At 42.8% G+C, this 19,035-nt stretch overlaps 1 protein-coding gene across 3 annotated transcripts in view; it reads left to right on the forward strand.

Annotated features, from left to right (window-relative positions):
• SPTBN1 (spectrin beta, non-erythrocytic 1) overlaps positions 1-19,035 on the forward strand; it is a gene marked incomplete at both ends in the record, with an annotated part of 147,574 nt that overhangs the window by 17,541 nt on the left and 110,998 nt on the right. Inside the window, one exon of one of the 3 annotated variants that reach the window (XM_080711286.1) lies at positions 14,992-15,100. The exons of the other annotated variants lie outside the window; for them this stretch is intronic. Coding sequence (XP_080567412.1) covers positions 14,992-15,100 — 109 coding nt within the window. Of the gene's footprint in view, positions 1-14,991; positions 15,101-19,035 lie in introns of those variants that run through there. 3 annotated transcript variants of the gene reach the window in all.

Below are 19,035 nucleotides of genomic sequence, written 5' to 3' on the forward strand. Positions count from 1 at the left end.
TCAGTCTGAGATTTTCTGCATCTGGTTGTTCTAGAAATAAGCGGTTTGTGAGTTCCCAGCACCAACTGAAAGCCTCTCATGCTTGTCTTTGACTTTTCCAAGCATCTTGGAAATTGCCTTCCTTCACTGTTTGTCAGTCTTTAAATACCCTTTAATTCATGGAGGAGAAAAATTTCAATTTTTATAATTATTCCATATTAAAGAATTATGGTACATCTTCAAGATAACTTACATGTCTCTTTTGTGACATCTTAGTGATTGAATTTATTAAACCTTTTCCAAGAAAGCCAAACATTACCTGTATTTAGCAGGAAGGCTAAGAGTTGAGAATCACATATTTTTTAGGGTATTTTCTTTCAGTTTCTGCTGTCAAGCACAAGAGAAGCATAGCCAGTTTAAAAAGAGGGGCCTGAATATTCTACTAAAAAATCAAACAATAGCCGGGCGTGGTGGCGCACGCTTGTAATCCCCGCTCTTGGTAGGCGGAGACAGGAGGATCGCGCAGGTTCGAAGCCAGCCGCGCTGGCGTAAGAGACCCTGTTTCAAAAATATAAAAATAGGTCTGGGAGTGTAGCCCGGAGGAAGAAGGGCTTCCAGGAACCCCAGTACTACCAAAATAAATAAATAAATAAATAAATAAATAAATAAATAATTAAAAATCAAACATTTATTTGTACTATATAGTATACTAGAAAGATATGGTAGTATAAATCATAGCATATGGAGGGTAGGGGTTCAACTCAGTAGTAAAGCACTTGCCTAGCATTTTCACAGCCCTGGGTTCAATCTCCAGCACTGGAAAAGAAAAAGATAGGGCTATATAAAATATAACCTACGGAATTGGCAGGTTGACATTGTTTTGTTACCAAGGTGAATTTGGGCCTCTCTTTGCAGTGGTTTCTGTGTACATGGTGAGACAGACTGTTAGTATAGGGATGATAGCAACCTTTGTCCTTCTCAGGAAAATAATAAATGCCCTGTGACTCTGACTCAAGACCTAGTTGCATGTTAATTTTTTGTTAATGTTTTATGTTTGATGAGTAAGAAATACAGGCTCTTGTAAGAGTGTTATTAACAAGAATTAGAGTAACTTTGATTATAATTACTTCAAATTACAGACCTCTTTCCTGTGTAATAATTTTTGCTATTTGCCCTTCTATAATCTTTAATAGACCAACTATAAGGACATTTTTGGACCAATAATAATCTGTTGCTTCATGAGCCCTTAATACCCTAAAATTATCCTTGACAGCCTACTATGAACGTGCCCATATTAATAGGATATCACTATTCTTTAGCCGTGTGGGCAAGTCTTAGTATTTGAGAATAGCTGATGTTGGGGTATCACAAAACCTTCAGAGTAAGGAAAACTCATCCAGCATCTGCCAGGGGGATTGTGTGCACATATGGGCAGTCTTGTCTGTGTGCAAATACCCCTGAATTGTATAAATATGTAACACCTTGCTTCAGTATAGTATCTAAAATACCATGTTTGAGACACAGTCTCAAAGATAGAGATAGAACAATAGGATTTGGAATACTTTCATGAAAAGTAGCCCTCATAAGGCCTGGCATGAGTGACAACTTGTGACTCCATAGCATTTTTACACACAAGTGTGAGGCTCAAAGGCTATTTGGAGTCAGTTACTAGTTTGTGAAGACTTTCATTAAAAAAATGAGACTTGAAAGGATTCCCTGTAAAGTTCTTTTTTCTTGAGAGAGGAAGGAAGGAACATTCAGAGGGATCAGTGCATTGATAGCATTCAAGAACATTTTGTTCCAGCTGCAGAGTCATAGAGGCAGAACATGTGACTATAGATCTGCTGTCCCCTTCCCTGCCCATTAGTATGTTTCTCCTTAGTCTTTACTGACCTTTTTTTTTTTTTGGTGGTACTAGGGATTGAACCCAACTTAGGGGCATTCTACCTCTGGGCCACACTCCCAACTTTTTTAATTTTTTGTTTGAAAGAACGTCTCACTAACTTGCTGAAGCTGGTCCTGAACCTGTGATCTTGCTGTCTCAGCTTCCCAAGTACGAGAATAACAGGCATGTGCCACCATGCCTGACCCAAATTTCATTTAATTGTTATAAAAATGTGTAACACAAATTTTATCTTCTTAATCATTCCTAAGTGTACACAGTTCAGTGGTGTTAACTATATGTACATTGTTGTGCAACCAGTCTCTAGAATTTTCTTATCTCGTGAAGCTGAAACTTTATACCCACTAAACAGTCACTCCCTGTTTTCCCCCTCCACCCAGCTAATGGTACCCTCCATTCTACTTTCTGTTTCTATGAGTTTTACTGTTCTAACTAATTCATGTAAGTGGAATAATGAATATTTATCTTTTTCTGACTGGCTTATTTCACTTAGCATAATGTCCTCAAGGTTCATCTATTCTGTAACATGTGGCAGGATTTCCTTCTTTCTTCAGGCTGAATAACATTTATAAGCCTATATCTATTCATCCACTGATGGATATTGGGAATGCTTTTGTCTCTTGGCTGTTGTGAATATAGCTACAGTGAACAAGGGTATGCAAAATATCTCATTAAGATCTTGCTTATTACCCAAAATCGGATGCTGGGCCATATTATGGTTCTATTTTTAACTTTTTAAAGACCCTTCATATTGTTTTCTGTAGCAGCTGCATCATTTACATTCCCACCAGTACACAGTGGTTCCAGTTTCTCTACATCCTTTACTCAAGCTTTTATAATGTTATTAAATAAGGGGTAGTGAAGAAGAGGCACCATCGTGGTCTCAATTTGTATTTTTCTAGGTAGATGGTAATTAAAGGGTGATATAAAGGTAATGAAAGTAGTGAGTGGAGATGTGGTTACAGGTAGTCACAAGTGGCAGATATTATAAAATAGCTTAATCCTGTCTTTTCTCTGTGCTTCACCTGATATTAAAATTATGATTGTAATGAATAAATTTACTTGTCAAATATATTTTTGATGCTTTCTGAAGCTGGGTGTGGTAGCACATACCTATAATCCCAGTACTTGGGAGGCAAAGGCAGGGGACCAGCCCTCTGGCACATGGTATACACATAGTAAAACCCTGTTTCAAAATAAAATAAGAACCGGGTGTGGTGGCACACGCTTGTAATCCCAGCATTTGGGAGGCTGAGACCAGAGGATTGTGGTTCGCGAACAGCCTCAGCTACTTAGTGAGGCCCTCTGAAACTCAGTGAGACCCTGTTTCAAAATAAAGAATAAAAATCTGGGCAGGGGGTGTAGCTCAGAGGTCAAATTCCTCTGGGTTTCACCCCCAAACCCGCTAAATAAATAAATAAATAAATAGAAATAGGGCTGTGGGTATAGCTTAGCAGTAGAATGCCCCTGGGTCTAATCGTTGGTACCACAAAAATAAATGAGTTATGAATGAATTAATAAATAAAAAATTAATGATTAAAACAAAATACCTTCTAAGTAACTATTATTTCAGGACATAAGAATAGGAATGGTCAGCACAGAGGCACAGAGCACTAAGAGAAAGGGTCTTAGAACACTCAGGTCTACTGGGGCCTCCCACGTGCTTGGTTCTGTGCTAGACTGGGCGGATGAGGTGGAACCTACCTGTCTGGGTTCTCCTCTATGAGCATCAAGTTTGGCATCGGCGAACATAGAAAGATACCTGTCATCTACCACTTAGTGCAAATCTGTTGGCTCTTCTATTCTGTTGGTTCCTGGAAGGCATGGGGGAGAGGGATTAGGATGAGCTTTCTCCAATTTCAGCTGTGGGCCCACTTCACTTACACAGAGACATGAGGAATGCATGCTGTTTCCTTTCTCTTCTCCCTAAACCTTCAGGTTTGTCCTAGAAATTAAAGAGGCAGCAGGATTCTGAATGCCTACTTTATAATCTTCATTATGCCAGCAACTTACTTTGTATTTCTGGGCACACAGCTTCCTGCCTCATTTTTCTTACCTATATATGAGATGGTTGGCTTAGATAGGTGAATTTTGAAAAGGAACTTCTGACACCTGTTAGGAGCTCTGTCATTTTCTAAACCTAAAGGATTGAAGTGTGGACTAGAAGTGTTACATAAAGTGGAATAGACTCTGCAGTTCACCGCACAAGGCCAACTCCCCCACAGAACCTTTGCTTTCCTGGTGTTCAGGCTTCTGAAATAGCTATAATGTGTTTTGAACAACTGATTTTTAGTTACTGGGCTGGGAAATGTGGGTGAAGGTTGTAGAAGACTTGCATTTGTTGTAAAACATCTTATATTTCCAAGAGCTTTATACAGCCAGATGTCTTGAGAGGTCTTCTCTGTCAGGTCCTTTTAGTTTTTATGGAGAATGTTGGGAAAGCTAAAGGACCAGCACATGGTCACACAGTCAATCAGTGTCAAAGCTGAGAAATGGGGTCTATATTTTACTTCTCTTGAGCCTGTAACTGGTATGCTTCCATTATTTTAATTAGGTAGATGAGACACAAGAAGAGATAAGCAGTACTCTAATAAGATAGTATGTGACAAGTGCCAGACAAGGGAGGCTGACAGTACTGGTATAAGGTTTCTGAGGAGGAGCACTCATCCCAGCTGGGATAATCTGGGAAGCCTTCATGGAAGAGGGAAGGTTTTTAGCTGGGCTTGAAGGATGGAAGGACTATGAATTGAAGAGAAAAAGCACCAAGAACAGAGGCATGGAAAGCCCAAGATAGGTGGTAGGATGCTGATCAGTTTGGCCAGAGCAGAGTGATGAAGAGGATGAGAATGAAGACTGACATTTACTGAACATCTGTCTTGTGCCACAGTATCTGCTGCTTTTCTTGTGTCATCTCAGCATCCTGTGCATGGGGAATGACACCATTATCACTACTTATTTGGGGATATCACTTTCTCCCTACCTTATTCATGTAGTTGGGAACCCATCCTCCTTAGAGTACAACCATTTACACTTCTATCCAGCAGGAAATTACCTGGCTTAAAATGAGAGAAAAAAAAAGTGTATGTGTAAAGGAAGGGGGATGCATGTTTCTGTAGGGGTCTCAGAGGTAGCTGATAGTATTTAATTCTTTTACAGAAAGCTTGGAGCCTGCCACCCACTTTAGGCAGCTGGCGCCTTGGCACTCCTGAGTAACTGGGCTGTCCATGAATTATTCAAGGCCCCTGCCAGTGAGTGGCTGCTTAGCAAAGTCTTGTGGGAAGGAGGCTGACCTATCTGAGAGATCAGCAGAAGCTCAGATGCTGAGGAGAAAGACTGCACCTTGAAAACATTCCACATGTTAACATGCTGGGACTGCACACGCTGCTCCTTGTCTCTGCAACTGGGTCTCTTTTTCAAGAGCAGTAACACCTCTCATCCTAATTAATATGGCCCACATTCTCATGTGCACATGACACATTTTGGCAGGGTTTTGGTTAAAGGCAACATTAAATTGTACTGACAGGATGGTATGGTAACAGAGAGCGTTTGTGTGGAAGGAGCCCCACTCTGATTATTTCCCAACCGAGTCAGAGAAATTCAGTTGTTGATCCATTTAAAATGGAACTATCACTATCATCGTCACTAACGTCACAGATTACATGCTATGTGTTTGCATTTGTGTGTACATGGCCACATGTCTTACTTTCTCTTTCAGAGAAGAAAGCACTTAAAACCTCTGGGTCCCTCTGATGGCCTGTGCTGACAGGTGAGGCTAGGAAGACAACAGGTTGGATAGGTTGACTTGGTTTTCTGTAGAAGGAGGTCTTGATAAGTTTGCATTCCCACACTCCTTTTTTTTCTTTCTTTTTCCTTCTCCAGGTGCCAGCTCAAGTCACCTTTCTCACTATGGCCCCTGGAAAAGATAATGTGGGTGTGAATGCCTGAGGGCAGGGTCCCAAAGCTTAGTTTTACAAAGAATAGAGTTGTATTTCCTTCTTGACCTTTTCTTTTTCTCCAGAGGAGCTGTGCTACCCCTCCCCCCAGCAGTGTCTTCCTACCGTCTCATCAAAATCCTTATAAAACTCTTGAATAGTGGCTCTGAATCTGTGTTTAGCAGCCTTTTCCCCTCCACACTGGAGGTAGAAAGCAGACCTGGCTCCCTTGCATTCCTCAAATGCTCTTTCCTCTAAACTGCTCTGTCTGTAGCAGAGGAGCCCATTCGTGGCTCTGGCTGGTGTTATATTCATAGTCTGGCAACACCTGTTTGCCAAAGGTGGAGCCTGTGGACTAGAGCATTCTTTTGCCCATATAGGGAAGCTTTGCCTGTGCAGACAACAGGGGAGATATGATTCGAATGCAGGGATAAGGTTTGGCCAGGGAAGGAGATGCAATAAACTGCATTCCTTCCCTAGGACCTTGGGTGCTTGTCAGGAACATAGCTTACCATTTCTCTCCTCAGCAGTGAATGTCAAGTGCTTGGTGTTCAGTGTGATATGACCATTCAGATAAGAAACAGGAATTCCATTCAATTCCTGTATTTTAGATTCTATCATGTAACTACATGATTTTGGTTGTATGGGTGTGGAAGAAGGGGAGATGGGGGAAGAGAGAACACATGAGAGAATTCCATCCATACCCTCTCAAGAGCAGAAGCAATTATCACTATCACTACAGATGGAAAAATACCTTAAGTCTTCTCTTTAATTTTTCTTCTAGTTACTCTAAGTCCATAAAGTATCAAATCTGATAGCTCCATCTCCAAGAAATATTGGCCTTTCTAAAAAGAGGCCTTTGTAGCATATTTCATAATGTGTATTGTATTTCAGGCTTCTCTGAGCCGATATGATTTTGAGTGCTGCTTTTCTAGTACTCGTTGGGCGTCACTTAAAGAGAAGGGAATAGGATGTGGGAGTACTTGTCAAATGGAGCACTGGTTCTGCCCTGTAGAAAGGAGTGAACTACCTGGGCCTCAGCTGAGGTCAGTGTTTCATGTGAAGCCTACAGCGTCATCCAGCCTGCAGCTCCTGTGGTGACATAGAGATAGCCAAAGGTGCAGTAGAGTTAGTTTTTGAAATTTCCCCAATGAGGAGTTTAAAGATAGTAATTGTAGCTTCTAGGATTGTACTGAGATCTTAGTGGATATTCACTTAATTTATAGAGCCACTGTATGAAGCAGGTCCCATGATTGTGCCTGTTTTTTTGCTGTTGTTTTGTTTTTTGCTTTCAGGTAAAGAGAATCTTAAGATTAGAAAGTGTGAGAGCCAGCTTCCTACATCCCAAGTCTTCTTTTCTCCCCTAGCTATGCACGTCAAAAACCTGACTTTAGGATTTCAGTGAGCAGTACTATTTAAATAAGTCAGGGGTGGTCTCATCTTGTTTTCTGGAAGCAGCTTGGGGAGGGGCAGGGGAAGGGAGAGAGAGAGAGAGAGAGAGAGAGAGAGAGAGAGAGAGAGAGAGAGAGAGAGAGAGAGAAAAGATACTGGTTATAGCTCAGGCTGTGGACCTGGACTGCAAGGTGCCATTGTAGGGGAGTAGGGAGACCTGAAGAGTGGCAAGCAGACACAGTGCATAGAAGTGCCAATGTTGAATGTATGATATGCCAGTGAATGAGCCCTTATGAAAATTGTTGTTGTTTTGAGGTACTGGGGATGGAACCCACGGGCATCCTACCTCCAAGCTACACCCCAGCCCCATTTTGATTCTATTTATTTATTTATTTATTTATTTATTTATTTTTGCAGGTCTGGGGATGGAACCCAGGGGCATTCGACCTCTGAGCTACACCCCCTGCCCTAGTTTTTAATCTTTATTGTGAAAGTGGGTCTCACTGGGTTGCAGAGGGCCTCATATTAAGTAGCTGAGGCTGTCCACGAACTGCGATCCTCCAGTCTCAGCCTCCCGAATACTGGGATTACAAGCGTGCGCCACCACGCCCGGCTTATTCTTTTTATTTTTGAAACAGGGTTTGAGTTGTGAAGGGCCTCTATAAGTAGCTGAGGCCGCCCTTGAACCACGAGCCTCCTGTCTCAGCCTCCTGAATGCTGGGATTACAAGCGTGTGCCACCATGGCTGGCTTTTTTTTTTTTTTTTTTTTTTTTTTTTAGCAGCAGAGGAAAGGAGGCTTCATATAGTTTCTTCTGTTTTCTAATTTTGGCTGTATTTCATGGTAATACATTTGGTTGGTTGCATTTTCTGGTAAGTGGGGAAATTTCCATTGAAGAAGGAATGGATTTTTAATAAAACATACATATGAAGGAAGGCTTTGGGGAGAAAGGAAGGTGGCGACTAGGTAGTTAGGGGGCAGGAATTTGTTTAAGCATTAGGCTGTGGAAGGAAATGAAGACTGATCATAGTTAAGGATTTAAGAATGGGAGCCAGGTATGATGGAGCACACTTGTAATCCCAGTACTTGGGAGACTGAGACAGGAGGATCATAGGTTCGGAGACAGCCTCAGCAACCTCAGAAGATTCTGTTTTAAGACAAAAATAAAAAGGGCTAGGGGTACAGCTTGGAGGTTGAATATCCTGGGTTCAATCCTCAGTACCATAATAATAATAATGATAATGATGATGATAATAAGAAGAAGAAGAAGGAGAAGAAGAAGAAGAGGAGGAGAGGTATGCAGGAAGCTCAGGCTCCTAGAGAAGGGAATAGGCAGGTGAAAGAGGTAAGATAGAACCAGAACTAGAGAGGTAGAAGGATAATATAAACTAATGCCTTGTGGAGTATAAATGCAGGGGCATGCTTGGGAGCCTGCCTGTCTATCTCATCGTGTTAATGGAAGAGGATTATTTTGGTTCAATATAAGGAAATGCTCAGAGAAATTGGCTGTGGTCATCCAGTTCTCAAGTGTCTTAACAATGAGAAAGAATAAGACATAGATCTGGAAACAGCAGTGGAAAGCGGCAGAGAATTCAGCAAAACAGTTTATATGTGGAACTTTATTGTTCTTCTGTCTCTCCTTGTCCCCACCCTTCTTCCCCAGCTCTTGTTTTTCAAGTCCTGGGATTGAATGTGTACAAATCTCATCCCATTTGAGTACTTTGGCCATCCTCTCTCAGACATTTTCAATCTTGCTAATGTTTGTATGTTCAGGAAATGAACGTCCAAAGTTTACTGTTTCAAACTTGCTGTAATGCAAGAAAAGCATTCATCTTTTTTTTTTCTTTCCCTAAGACTACATAAATGTTCTTAGAACAAACAGGCTTAGTCGTACCCCTGAATGTTCCCATTCACATCCAACATGCTAAATCCCACAGACTCTTAGTGTGAAGATCTACCAAGCATGAGAAAAGGAATAAACCAAACATGACCACACTAAACTCATTTTCAACAACATAACCTTCAAAGCAGCAAGTTTTAAGTGAACTAGCAGAGAATGTGCCTAATCCTAACCCAAACTAAGTGTTTTAGAGGTTCCTGTGGAGCCTTGTTTGGGTTTTAGGTTTTTCTGGATGCCAGTTATCAAGTTGTGTTCTTTTTCTGAAATGCTCAGAAATCCTTCTGTAGTAAACTGGATAACACTGTAAGCCCATCTGAGAAACGGCAGAGGTGGAAAAAGAGAAGAGTGACTTGGTCAGCGTGGGGTCCACCTGTTGGTTGTGTTACTCACCAGCCGGCAGCACTGGGCAAGGAAGGCACTGTATCTCCCTGACCCTCAGTTGCCTTGTTTGCAAAATGCCTACCTCCTAGGGTTAGTCATATGATAAATACATGCAAAAGCATTCTGCAAGCTTCAGAGTGTGATGATGTTATAACTGTTATGGCCATTCAGTTTTTAGTGGAGGTTGATGATATTGGGACTAAAATTATAATTGGGACCCAAGAAGGGGACACCCAAATCACTGATACATACATTTAGGACCAGAAGGGATTTTTATGTCCAGAGATTCCAACCTGTTTGATTTATGGATGAGGATTTAATGGCCCTGGGAAAGTTGGAAACATATGCTCAAAATTATCTATCTAGCATCTTGGTGGTACTCAGAAAGTAGGGTGAGTCTGAGTACCTGACACTGGACTTAAGTCCTTCCCGCATCCCATAGCACTTCTAATTTGTAATATCCACAGATTACTATAAGGACCTGGCTTTACCTTTCTGGCATCATAATGGTGAAAAAATGTAGGCTTCAGTTGCTTTGTTTCCATAGCTGCTTTGCCAGTCTGTTATGGCTCTTACCCACCTTGGGAAAAAAACCTTTTTTTTTGGCACTGCACATTGAACCCAGGGGCTTTCTACTTCCATCTACACCTCCAGCCCTATTTTATTTTATTTTGAAACAGAGTCTCACTAGTTGATGAGTCTCATTATTTGCTGAGCTTGTCCTCAAACCTGCAGTCCTTCTGTCCCATACTCCCAAGTACTAGGATTATAAGTGTGTGCCTCCATGCCTCACTGGGGGAAAATATGTTTTTTGTGTGGTATTGGGGATTAGAGCTAGGGGTGCTTTCTACCACTTAGTTACATCCCAGCCTTTTATTAGACAGAGTCTCGCTAAATTGCAGAGATTGTCCTTGAACTTGTGAACCTCCTGTCTCAGCCTCCCAAGTACTGGGATTATAGGTGTGTACCACTGGGCCTGGCTCATACCTTGGCTGGCTTGCTGGCTTGCTGCCTGCCTGCCTGCCTGCCTTCCTTCCTTCCTTCCTTCCTTTTCTCTTGGACTGGAAATTGAACCCAGAGACATTTTACCTCTAGCTCAGTCCTATTTTATTTTTTATTTTGAAACAAGGTCTCACGAAATTGCTGAGAGTTTTGCAAAATTGTTGAGGCTGGCATGAGCCTGCATTCCTCCTGTCTCAGCCTCCCAAATGTGGGATTACAGGTGTGTGCCACCCTGCCTGACCACACCTTAGACTGTTGATGCACCTTGAAGGCAGGCACTTATCAGAGTTGACCCCCCCTGGCTTGGGTGAGGGACAGTAATTTTTCATAGCTGAAAAATTGAAGAGGTAGGCCAAAGTTATAGGGTCAGTTTTTGTAGAAAGCTTGGTTGGCTCTTTTTTTGTATGTGTGTGTTGCTGGGGATTGAACCCAGGGGTATTCTAGCTCATTCCCTCAACCCTATTTTATTTTTTATTTGGAAACAGGGTCTCCTTGAGTTGCTGACAGCCTCACCAAGTTACTGAGGCTGGCTTTGAACCTGTGATGTTTCTGGCTCAGCCTCCCAAATACTGGGATTATAGAAACATGCTACCACATCTGGCATTGGCTGACTATTCAGTATTCTGAAAATTGTGCCTCTTTAATGTGCCTATTCACATGTCATATGTGTCTATAGTATTTTTCCAAGATCATTATAAATAAAATTGTGGTAGGATGCCTGACCTCTTGCCTTATTAAGATAGGGCTGAGTAAGTTCCTTTAAATTCCTTCTTTCCTCCACAGAATGTCTGTCCTTCTTACCTATAAGGGTCAGTATACTCTTCTTGGCCAGGACTGACTGTACACCCATACCTTTGAGACACTTTTCCACCAGCCCTTTCCTACTTGTGCCAATCTCTTCTCCTCCTTTCTCCTTATTCTCTAATTCCTCTGAATTTATCAATCCACTGAGCTCCAAATTTTCACACCAGCTTTACCTTTTCTCTGACTTCCTTGTCTTTTTTTTTTTTTTTTTTGCAGCATGTAACCCCTTTCCTCCTTGAGTATTGCTCTTTATTACTTTTTCTGTAACTGTCTTGGGGTTGACACTTTTTTCTTCTTCCTCCCAAACCCAATTCTTTCCCAAGGGCTCTATGCAGTCTCTTGCCTTGTTATTCCCCTCCTGGATTTAACCCCACTACACTTCTCAGCTGCTACCTCTGTGCACAGGACTGTATCTTCAGCTTTGAGCTCTAGTTCCCCAGCCCTGACTGCTTTGGACATGCCACCTGGTAGAGTTAGTTGTAGGTGACTCAGATTCAGCCTGCCTAGAAGGAAATGTTCCCCCCTCCTCTACCAGCAGCTCAAACACCCAGTCTTTCTAGATCTTATCATTGGAACTTCCCACACAGAGTTGCTTATCAAAGTTTTATGGATTAACTCTTACATCAGCCCATTCCTTTTCATTCCTGTGGCCACACCCTGATTGGCTCTTTGACCTGGACAATTATACTAACTACCCAATTGACTTTGCTGCCTTCAGTGACTCTTAATTATCCTTAGAGCCCAGCCCAGACCCTATCCTCCTCTGGCTCAAAAGTCTCCAACGGTTCTTAGTTCTGTGTTTTATGGCTTCCCTCCCACCCCAGCAGTCCTTATGTTCCAGCCAATCAGCTAAACTGCAGCTGTTTGGCCCAGTTGCTTAGGCAGTTAGGTGAGGAGGCTTTCCCTTCTCCACTATGCTGTCTACCTGTGTTTCAAGGTCTGGTCAAAATGCCAGTCTCTCCTGGGGTTCTCTTCCACCTGCCTTCCTAGGCAGAAGTGACCTCATCTTCTGAACTCTTTTCATATTCTTCAGATATTTGACTATTTGCATACCATTTGTCCTACCTCCTTTGGCTAGAAACTCTCAGTCATCTCTTAAGTCCTTCAGAACCCTCAGTGTTGTGCCTTACATATGTTGACTGTAAATAAAGCCCACTAAATACTGAAGAAATAAGGAGTAAATGCCTGCTGCCTTCCCTTACCATCTCTCCATTGTGAAGTTGGAGGTGGTCAGATAAGCCTTCAGGGTTGAGTCCCATTCTTCCCTGGCCCTGTCATACCAAATTAATTCCCATTTTTCATTCTGTCCCTTTGGGGTTATTAAACCCTTCCTCAATCTCAAAGCTTTCTTTCTAAATACTTGCATGTTTACTCTGCCTGAGTATGGCTGCACCCAAGTCCCAGCCTCTACCATTACACAGTATGTAACCTGGCTAATTGCAAATCTATTTCATGTACTACCCCATACCAGAAGGGAGCTGAAAGGAGGATACTGAATGGTGACTCATATTCTCTTCACTTAATGTCCTACAGATTTAAAAAAATGTTAAAAATTGGCAGAAAACTTTGTAATCTCATTTTCTGTGCCATAGCTAAACACTTAATCACAGAATATTTAATAATGAAGAAAGGCCTAAAGATCTTCATTGAGACAATTCTGTATTCTACTTCTCTTTGTAGTATTGATGTGATGTGTGGTAGAAAAATTCAAAGAGAGGTACACTTTAAAGAGTATATTCCAAATTTTGAGGAGTATGAAAAATTTTAGGGCTTTTTCACATCATCTCCTCAGTGACCTAGTAGAAATAAGCCTTAATTATTAGTCTAACAGCTGAGGTTTATAAAGAAACCAGACTCTCTTCTAAGATGATGAGGTGATGAAGAGATGTGGCTAGGATTAGAAAGTCAGGTTTTAGGAATCCTAATCTAGTGCTCACTCTAAGACCCAGCATTTTTCCATCTTTCCACCCAGCTAGCTGCAGGTCAGTTCAGCATCGTGAACTGATAAGAGAGGCAAGAGGGCTTCAGAATATGCTCTACATAGCTGGGCATGGTGGTGCCTTGTAATCCCAGTATTTGGGAGGCTGAGACTGGAGAATCACTTTTGGGGGGGGGGGTTCTGGGGATGGAACCCAAGTGCATTCAACCCCCGAGCTACACCCCCAGCCCTATGTTTTATTCTTTATTTTGAAACAGGGTCTCACCGACTTGCAAAGGGCCTCACTAACGGGCTGTTCCAAACTGTGTGGAGGAACACATTTGAAGCCAGCCTCAGCAATTGAGATCCTGCTTTCAAATGATAAAATAAAAAGGGTCCTATCCTCAGTATAAAAAAAAAAAAAAGGAATATGCTCTACATTTTGGATAATGCGAAATGTCTTCTCACTCTGGTTGGGTTTGCCTTGAAAGCCAAAGGTTGATACTGTGAATTTATTAACAATCCAGTTGTGTGGCTGGAAGGAATAGGGGTTGTTCAGAGTTGAACACTTAACTAGGCTCTGGGTTTGTTTTAATGGTAGTCCTGGACAGAACGCAGCCCCTTGAATTACAAGTATCTGGGGAACTAAAGTAAGCCTGGGTTGGGGGGTCACCTATTCAGTGCAGACTGGAATCCTTTAGGAATGAAATTACGTAAAGGGTCACCTTTAGGTAATTATCTACCTTCTTTAGTGAGTATTGCTGCAGGGCCAGTGAATTGGGAACCCAAATTTGTAATTTGTTGTTGCCAGTTTTAGTGAAGAAAAGCAGGCGGTGGGGGTCGGGCAGTAGAGTCAGTTAATTTCCTAAGGACATACTTTGATCACGTGATTTTGTAAGAAGAGGATTTTATTTATTTTATTTTGGTTGACACTGGTAGAAGGAACCAGGGAGGAAGAGTTTAAAAATTTTGGAGAATTAAAAGTTTAGAGACTTCGTTTAATAAGCCCGAGTAGAATTCAGGGTAATTTCTCACGGGATCTTAAACTCTAGGGCTCTGGGACCCCGGCGGCATTTACCTGTGTACCTTTCTCCCACAATGCCTTGCAACTCGGCGCTCCCAGAAATCTTCTTTGCATCGCATTATGTGACCCGGCCCGGCTACCTCAGAACTCCGGGCCTGGCGGGAGGGCCCTGGCCCCCGGCGCCGCGGGGTGGGCGCCCAGGTGCGCGGACCGGGACCCGCCCGCCTCCCGGCCTCCGGCGGCGCCGCGCTCCTCCTCCTGCGATAGTAATCCGACACTTTCCGTTAGATGAGGCGCTCGACAAAGGTCGTAATTCCAGCGCCCCGCGCCCGCGCCCCCCGCCCGGCTGTTATGCTAATGTGTGACGTCACCGCCAGCGGCCAACCGGCGGGCGGGAGCGGGAGCGGGAGCGGGGAGCGCTCGGCGGGCGGCCGCCCCTGCCCAGGTTGGCCGTGTTGAAGCTTTTGGAGCAGGACTCGTGCCTCCCTCCCTCCTTGGCAACTGATTTAGAGCTTCCAGGCCGGGCGCGGAAGGAAGGAGAGCGGGCAGGAGTCAGGCGCCCGCGTGGAACTCCGGGCTCAGGTGGACTCTGCGGCCACCTCCCATCAGATCACCTGCGCCGGCGCCCGGCCGAATGCAGCTGGCCTGAGGTCCCGCCCGGAGCCCGGCCGCTCGCCAGCCGCGGCGGTGGATGGGGTAGGAGGCGGCCGCAGCGGGATTTGCAGGGTGCAGCCCGCCGGCGCGCTAGCCGGGCATAATGGAATTGCAGAGGACGTCCAGCATCTCGGGGCGGCTGTCGCCGGCGTACACAGGGCAGGTGCCTTACAACTACAACCAGCTGGAAGGCAGATTTAAGCAGCTGCAAGGTAAGCCCCCTCCCTGGGGCCAGGCCTGCCCTGGGGCCGCGCCGACTTCTGAGGCTTTATTTCTGCCATATGGTAAGGGATCCTAATGAAGACCGGCGGCCGCACGGCACAGCACCACAGCCTCTGCTTGGCTTCAGGCACCCGGTTCAGGATTTAAAGGAGGCAGTCCTCACACTCAGCTCCAGAAAAGCCACCATTTGATTTGTCTCTCCATATCCTTTTCGGCTCTTGGTTGTCAGGCCGCTGCTCACACTTTCTCTCTGCGACAGCCTGTCTGTCTGTCTGTCTGTCTGTCTGTGTCTCTCTCTCTCTCTCTCTCTCTCTCTCTCTCTCTCTCTCTCGCCATCTTTGCATCTCAGGAGATCAACGCTAATAAGTTCATTAGCATGCAAGTATTTGGTTCCGGGTCGCCTAGGTCTCCCAGCCCCCAGCCTCTTACCTCTGGGAAGCCTTAAAGGTGTAAAATACTCCATACCCTGTCCAGTCCCTTAGAACAATAGCAGAAGGGAAGAGGGAATGGTCTTTTTGTTCTAAGACTTTGGTAAATTACAATTTTGATTCTGAAGCTTAATTTGAATTCTTTTGATGTATTGTGTGGGGGAAGAGCCTTCAATTTAGTGGGCTGTGTAATTTATAATAAAAGCCAGTTATTGTTCATTCCAGTGTTATGGGATGGATTACTTGGATCAATTACAGGTTTCTTGGAGTCTGTATCAAGCTCAAATAATTTAATGGATCCGGCATTTTGCTGCTCATATTTTTAAGAAGAGTGTGGTCCTGTGTGTGCATCTTGTGTGCTGTGTATTTCTGCCTGCAGCTAGAAGCTGTGCTGGGCAGCCAGCAGGCCCTGCCTGACCAGTGGGTCTCAGTAAAGAAGGTTCATAACTGAAAACAGAACTACTTGCGTTGGGAAGCCCATGGAATCAGTAATAATAGGCTGGGCAGGGCTCTTGTACTACTGGAAGACTGAGTGTGTTTCTTATTTTAAGTCTTCTCAGTGGCACAAATGTGGTTCCTGTGAGGAGGAGGAAGGAAGGAAGCAGCTCAGTCCTAGAATGTTTTCATTGGGAAGGGGGAGAGTATTTCATTCACTGGTTTATTTGTCTTGTGAAAGAGTTGACAGTAATGACACTTTTTTGGAAAACAAGAGGCAGAACAGGACGTGATTTTAAACATTTGCTAGGCCTTGCTGAATTCCTTGGGCTGTTAGCTAGGAGGAAGTTCCATTCTCTCTAGGGAATGGTTATGAGTCTCTGAAGGTGGAATTTGCTTTTTAAAAGTTCAGGTGAGGGAGCTCACAAGTGATAAAACAGAGAAGTGTTCACTCTCTAGGCCTGTATTACAGCCCCCACAGTTTTGGAGTATGAGAACTCAGGATTTGCCCCTCTTTCCAGGGCCCAGACTCTCTACTTCATTGTGTCATTCCCTCAAACGGAAAGCACCCACCAGTGGAGTCTCAATCAGAAAGCCCACAGCCAGTCTCCAGCCAGCCCATGCCCGTAGTCTCAGCAGAAATGCAAAAATATAAAAAGGTGTGGGGAGGAATGTACTCCCAGGCCCACCCATAACAAAAGGCTGTTATTCTAAAAGGGCTGAGGGTGGTTGAAAACTGCTCTCTGAGCTGGGTGGAGCTTACACACAGGAAATGTCTTAACTGTCCTCTCTGGACAAGGAAACTTTAAAAAATCACTATGTGCCCCTTATATTTAACTTAATATGTTTTTCTCAAGAAAATTCTTCTAAAGGGGCACATTTCATAGTGTGTGGTAGTTTTAAATTTTTTTAAGATGATTTTTGTCCTCTAATTTAGCTCCAGGTAACTTTTTTATTTTTAAATACTGTGGTTTGGAGTTGCACAAGATTAGTGTTGATATTTCTCTAACAGAAAACCACTCATGTTGAGGAACTAAGAAAGTGTGAAATAACTTTCAAGTATGGTGGATCCTGTACAGGAGAATTATTACTGACAGTACCTGCAATAAGAACTAATAGCATTTTAAGCAATCTTAGAAAAAAAAACTGAGGGGGGGTACTGGAAATGAAACCCAGGGGCTTTCTACCTCCGGGCTACACTCCCAGACCTATTTTCTTCCAGTCATTGCATAGTTTTGGTAACATATATTGTCTGCTCATTTAATTTTGTACATCTTTACAAACCTGCCTTCTTTGCCTTTCTGGATGTAATTTTTCATGGTACTACTTATCACCCCATATTGACAAAATACTGAATCTGTTTGGTTTCCTAATGCCCGCTCCTAAATTAATTTACTCATTCGACGTCTGTGCCTGAGAATGCTGTGATTTTGGTGGAGGCTATGTCTACATTTTTGCTAGTTTTAAATATTTTTCCATACTAGATCTAAAGAATTGTAAAAAGAAATATGTTTTGCTATTCAAGCTAAGGGAAGTATGTTAAAATGAGTCTGGTCTGTTTAGATAAAGTAGTATGTAGAGATTTATAGGGCATTAAATAAATGTGGTTAAAAAAAAAAACTCACTGACTTAAGAAACTTAGAGATAGTAATGCCTATCACAACAAGGCATAAAACAGGACTGAGTCTTCAACTTGTGATAAACATTAACCACCAACACACACTGTTCTCTCATTTTTCACCTGTAAATTAAAAGTATCTTTCTTCAGAAGGGTCAGTTCATTGATTTTATAAAGTTGGATTCATTTTTTTTTCTCTTAAATAAGAGGAATGTTGAAACAACAACAAAACTTCACATGTTTAGAAAAATGAGTTTGAGCAGGGCATGGTGGCGTATGCTTGTAATCCCAGCATTTGGGAGACTGAGACCGGAGGATTGTGGTTCGCATACAGCCTTAGCTACTTAGTGAGATTCTCTGCAACTCAGTGAGACCCTGCTTCAAAATAAAGAATAAAAAATTGGGCAGGGGGTATAGCTTGGAGGTCAGATGCCTCTGGGGTTCCATCCCCAGACCCGCAAAAAGAAAGAAAGAAAACTGAGTTTGTAATAACAGAGTTTCATGATACCTTTTAGAGAATAGACATCAAGCTATACTCTCACTCAGAAATTTTTGCTGTACATATTGTATAAATAAAATTCTAGACTTGTTAGCATGGGATTTAAAGACTCCCCCAAATGAGAGGAGTCTTCCTAGTCCAATTTCTGCAGTGCAGTCAAACCTTCCTGGCAAACTGGCCTGCAGCTACACCTAGTTTTCTCCTGTTTTTCTTGTCTCTAGAGCACTGATCCCATTGGCTCTAGCAGTGATGTTGTAAGGAAGACAGGATCTAATTGAAAACAGTATCAAAATTAACTTCATCTGCCTTCTTTGCACCCTTTAGAGACATTCAGCGTCTGACAGGTCTAGAGAAGGTGCTTTCTCTAACTCTTCTGGCTCCATGAATCCACCCAGGGAAGAGTGATGGAATACCTTGTCTTCCTTGGGTTATATTTACTTCTATAGTTGAATAAAGAATTTCAAATCATGAGAATACATTACTCTCAAGTTAATTACATGTCTTTTAATTTCTTAATATTTTAGTTTTAATTTCTTAACTCTTAAGAAAGAGTGGGGCTGATTTTTATGCTCATGAATTAGGAAGAGTATTTATGCTAAGGATTTCAATAACTTTTTAGTTAGGTGTGCTACCTAAATGTTGTGTCACATCATTTATTAAACCATAGGGAAAGATGTCTAATTTACCTCTATGTGTCATGAAGAAAATTTATTCTGTTTTTTTTTTTTTTTTTTTTTTTGCAGTACTGGGGATTGATTGAACCCAGAGGCATTCTACCTCTGAACTATACCCCTAACCCTATTTTTTATTCCTTAATTTGAAACAGAGTCTCACTAAGTTGCAAGGACCTGAGTAGTTGAGGTTGGCGGCAAGCCTGCGATCCTCCTGTCTCACCCTTCCAAGTACTGGGATTACAAGTGTGTGCCACCATGCCCATCTGAAAAT

The sequence above is a fragment of the Muscardinus avellanarius genome (genome assembly GCF_963383645.1).
Source record: "Muscardinus avellanarius genome assembly, chromosome: 15".
Lineage (NCBI taxonomy): Eukaryota > Metazoa > Chordata > Mammalia > Rodentia > Gliridae > Muscardinus > Muscardinus avellanarius.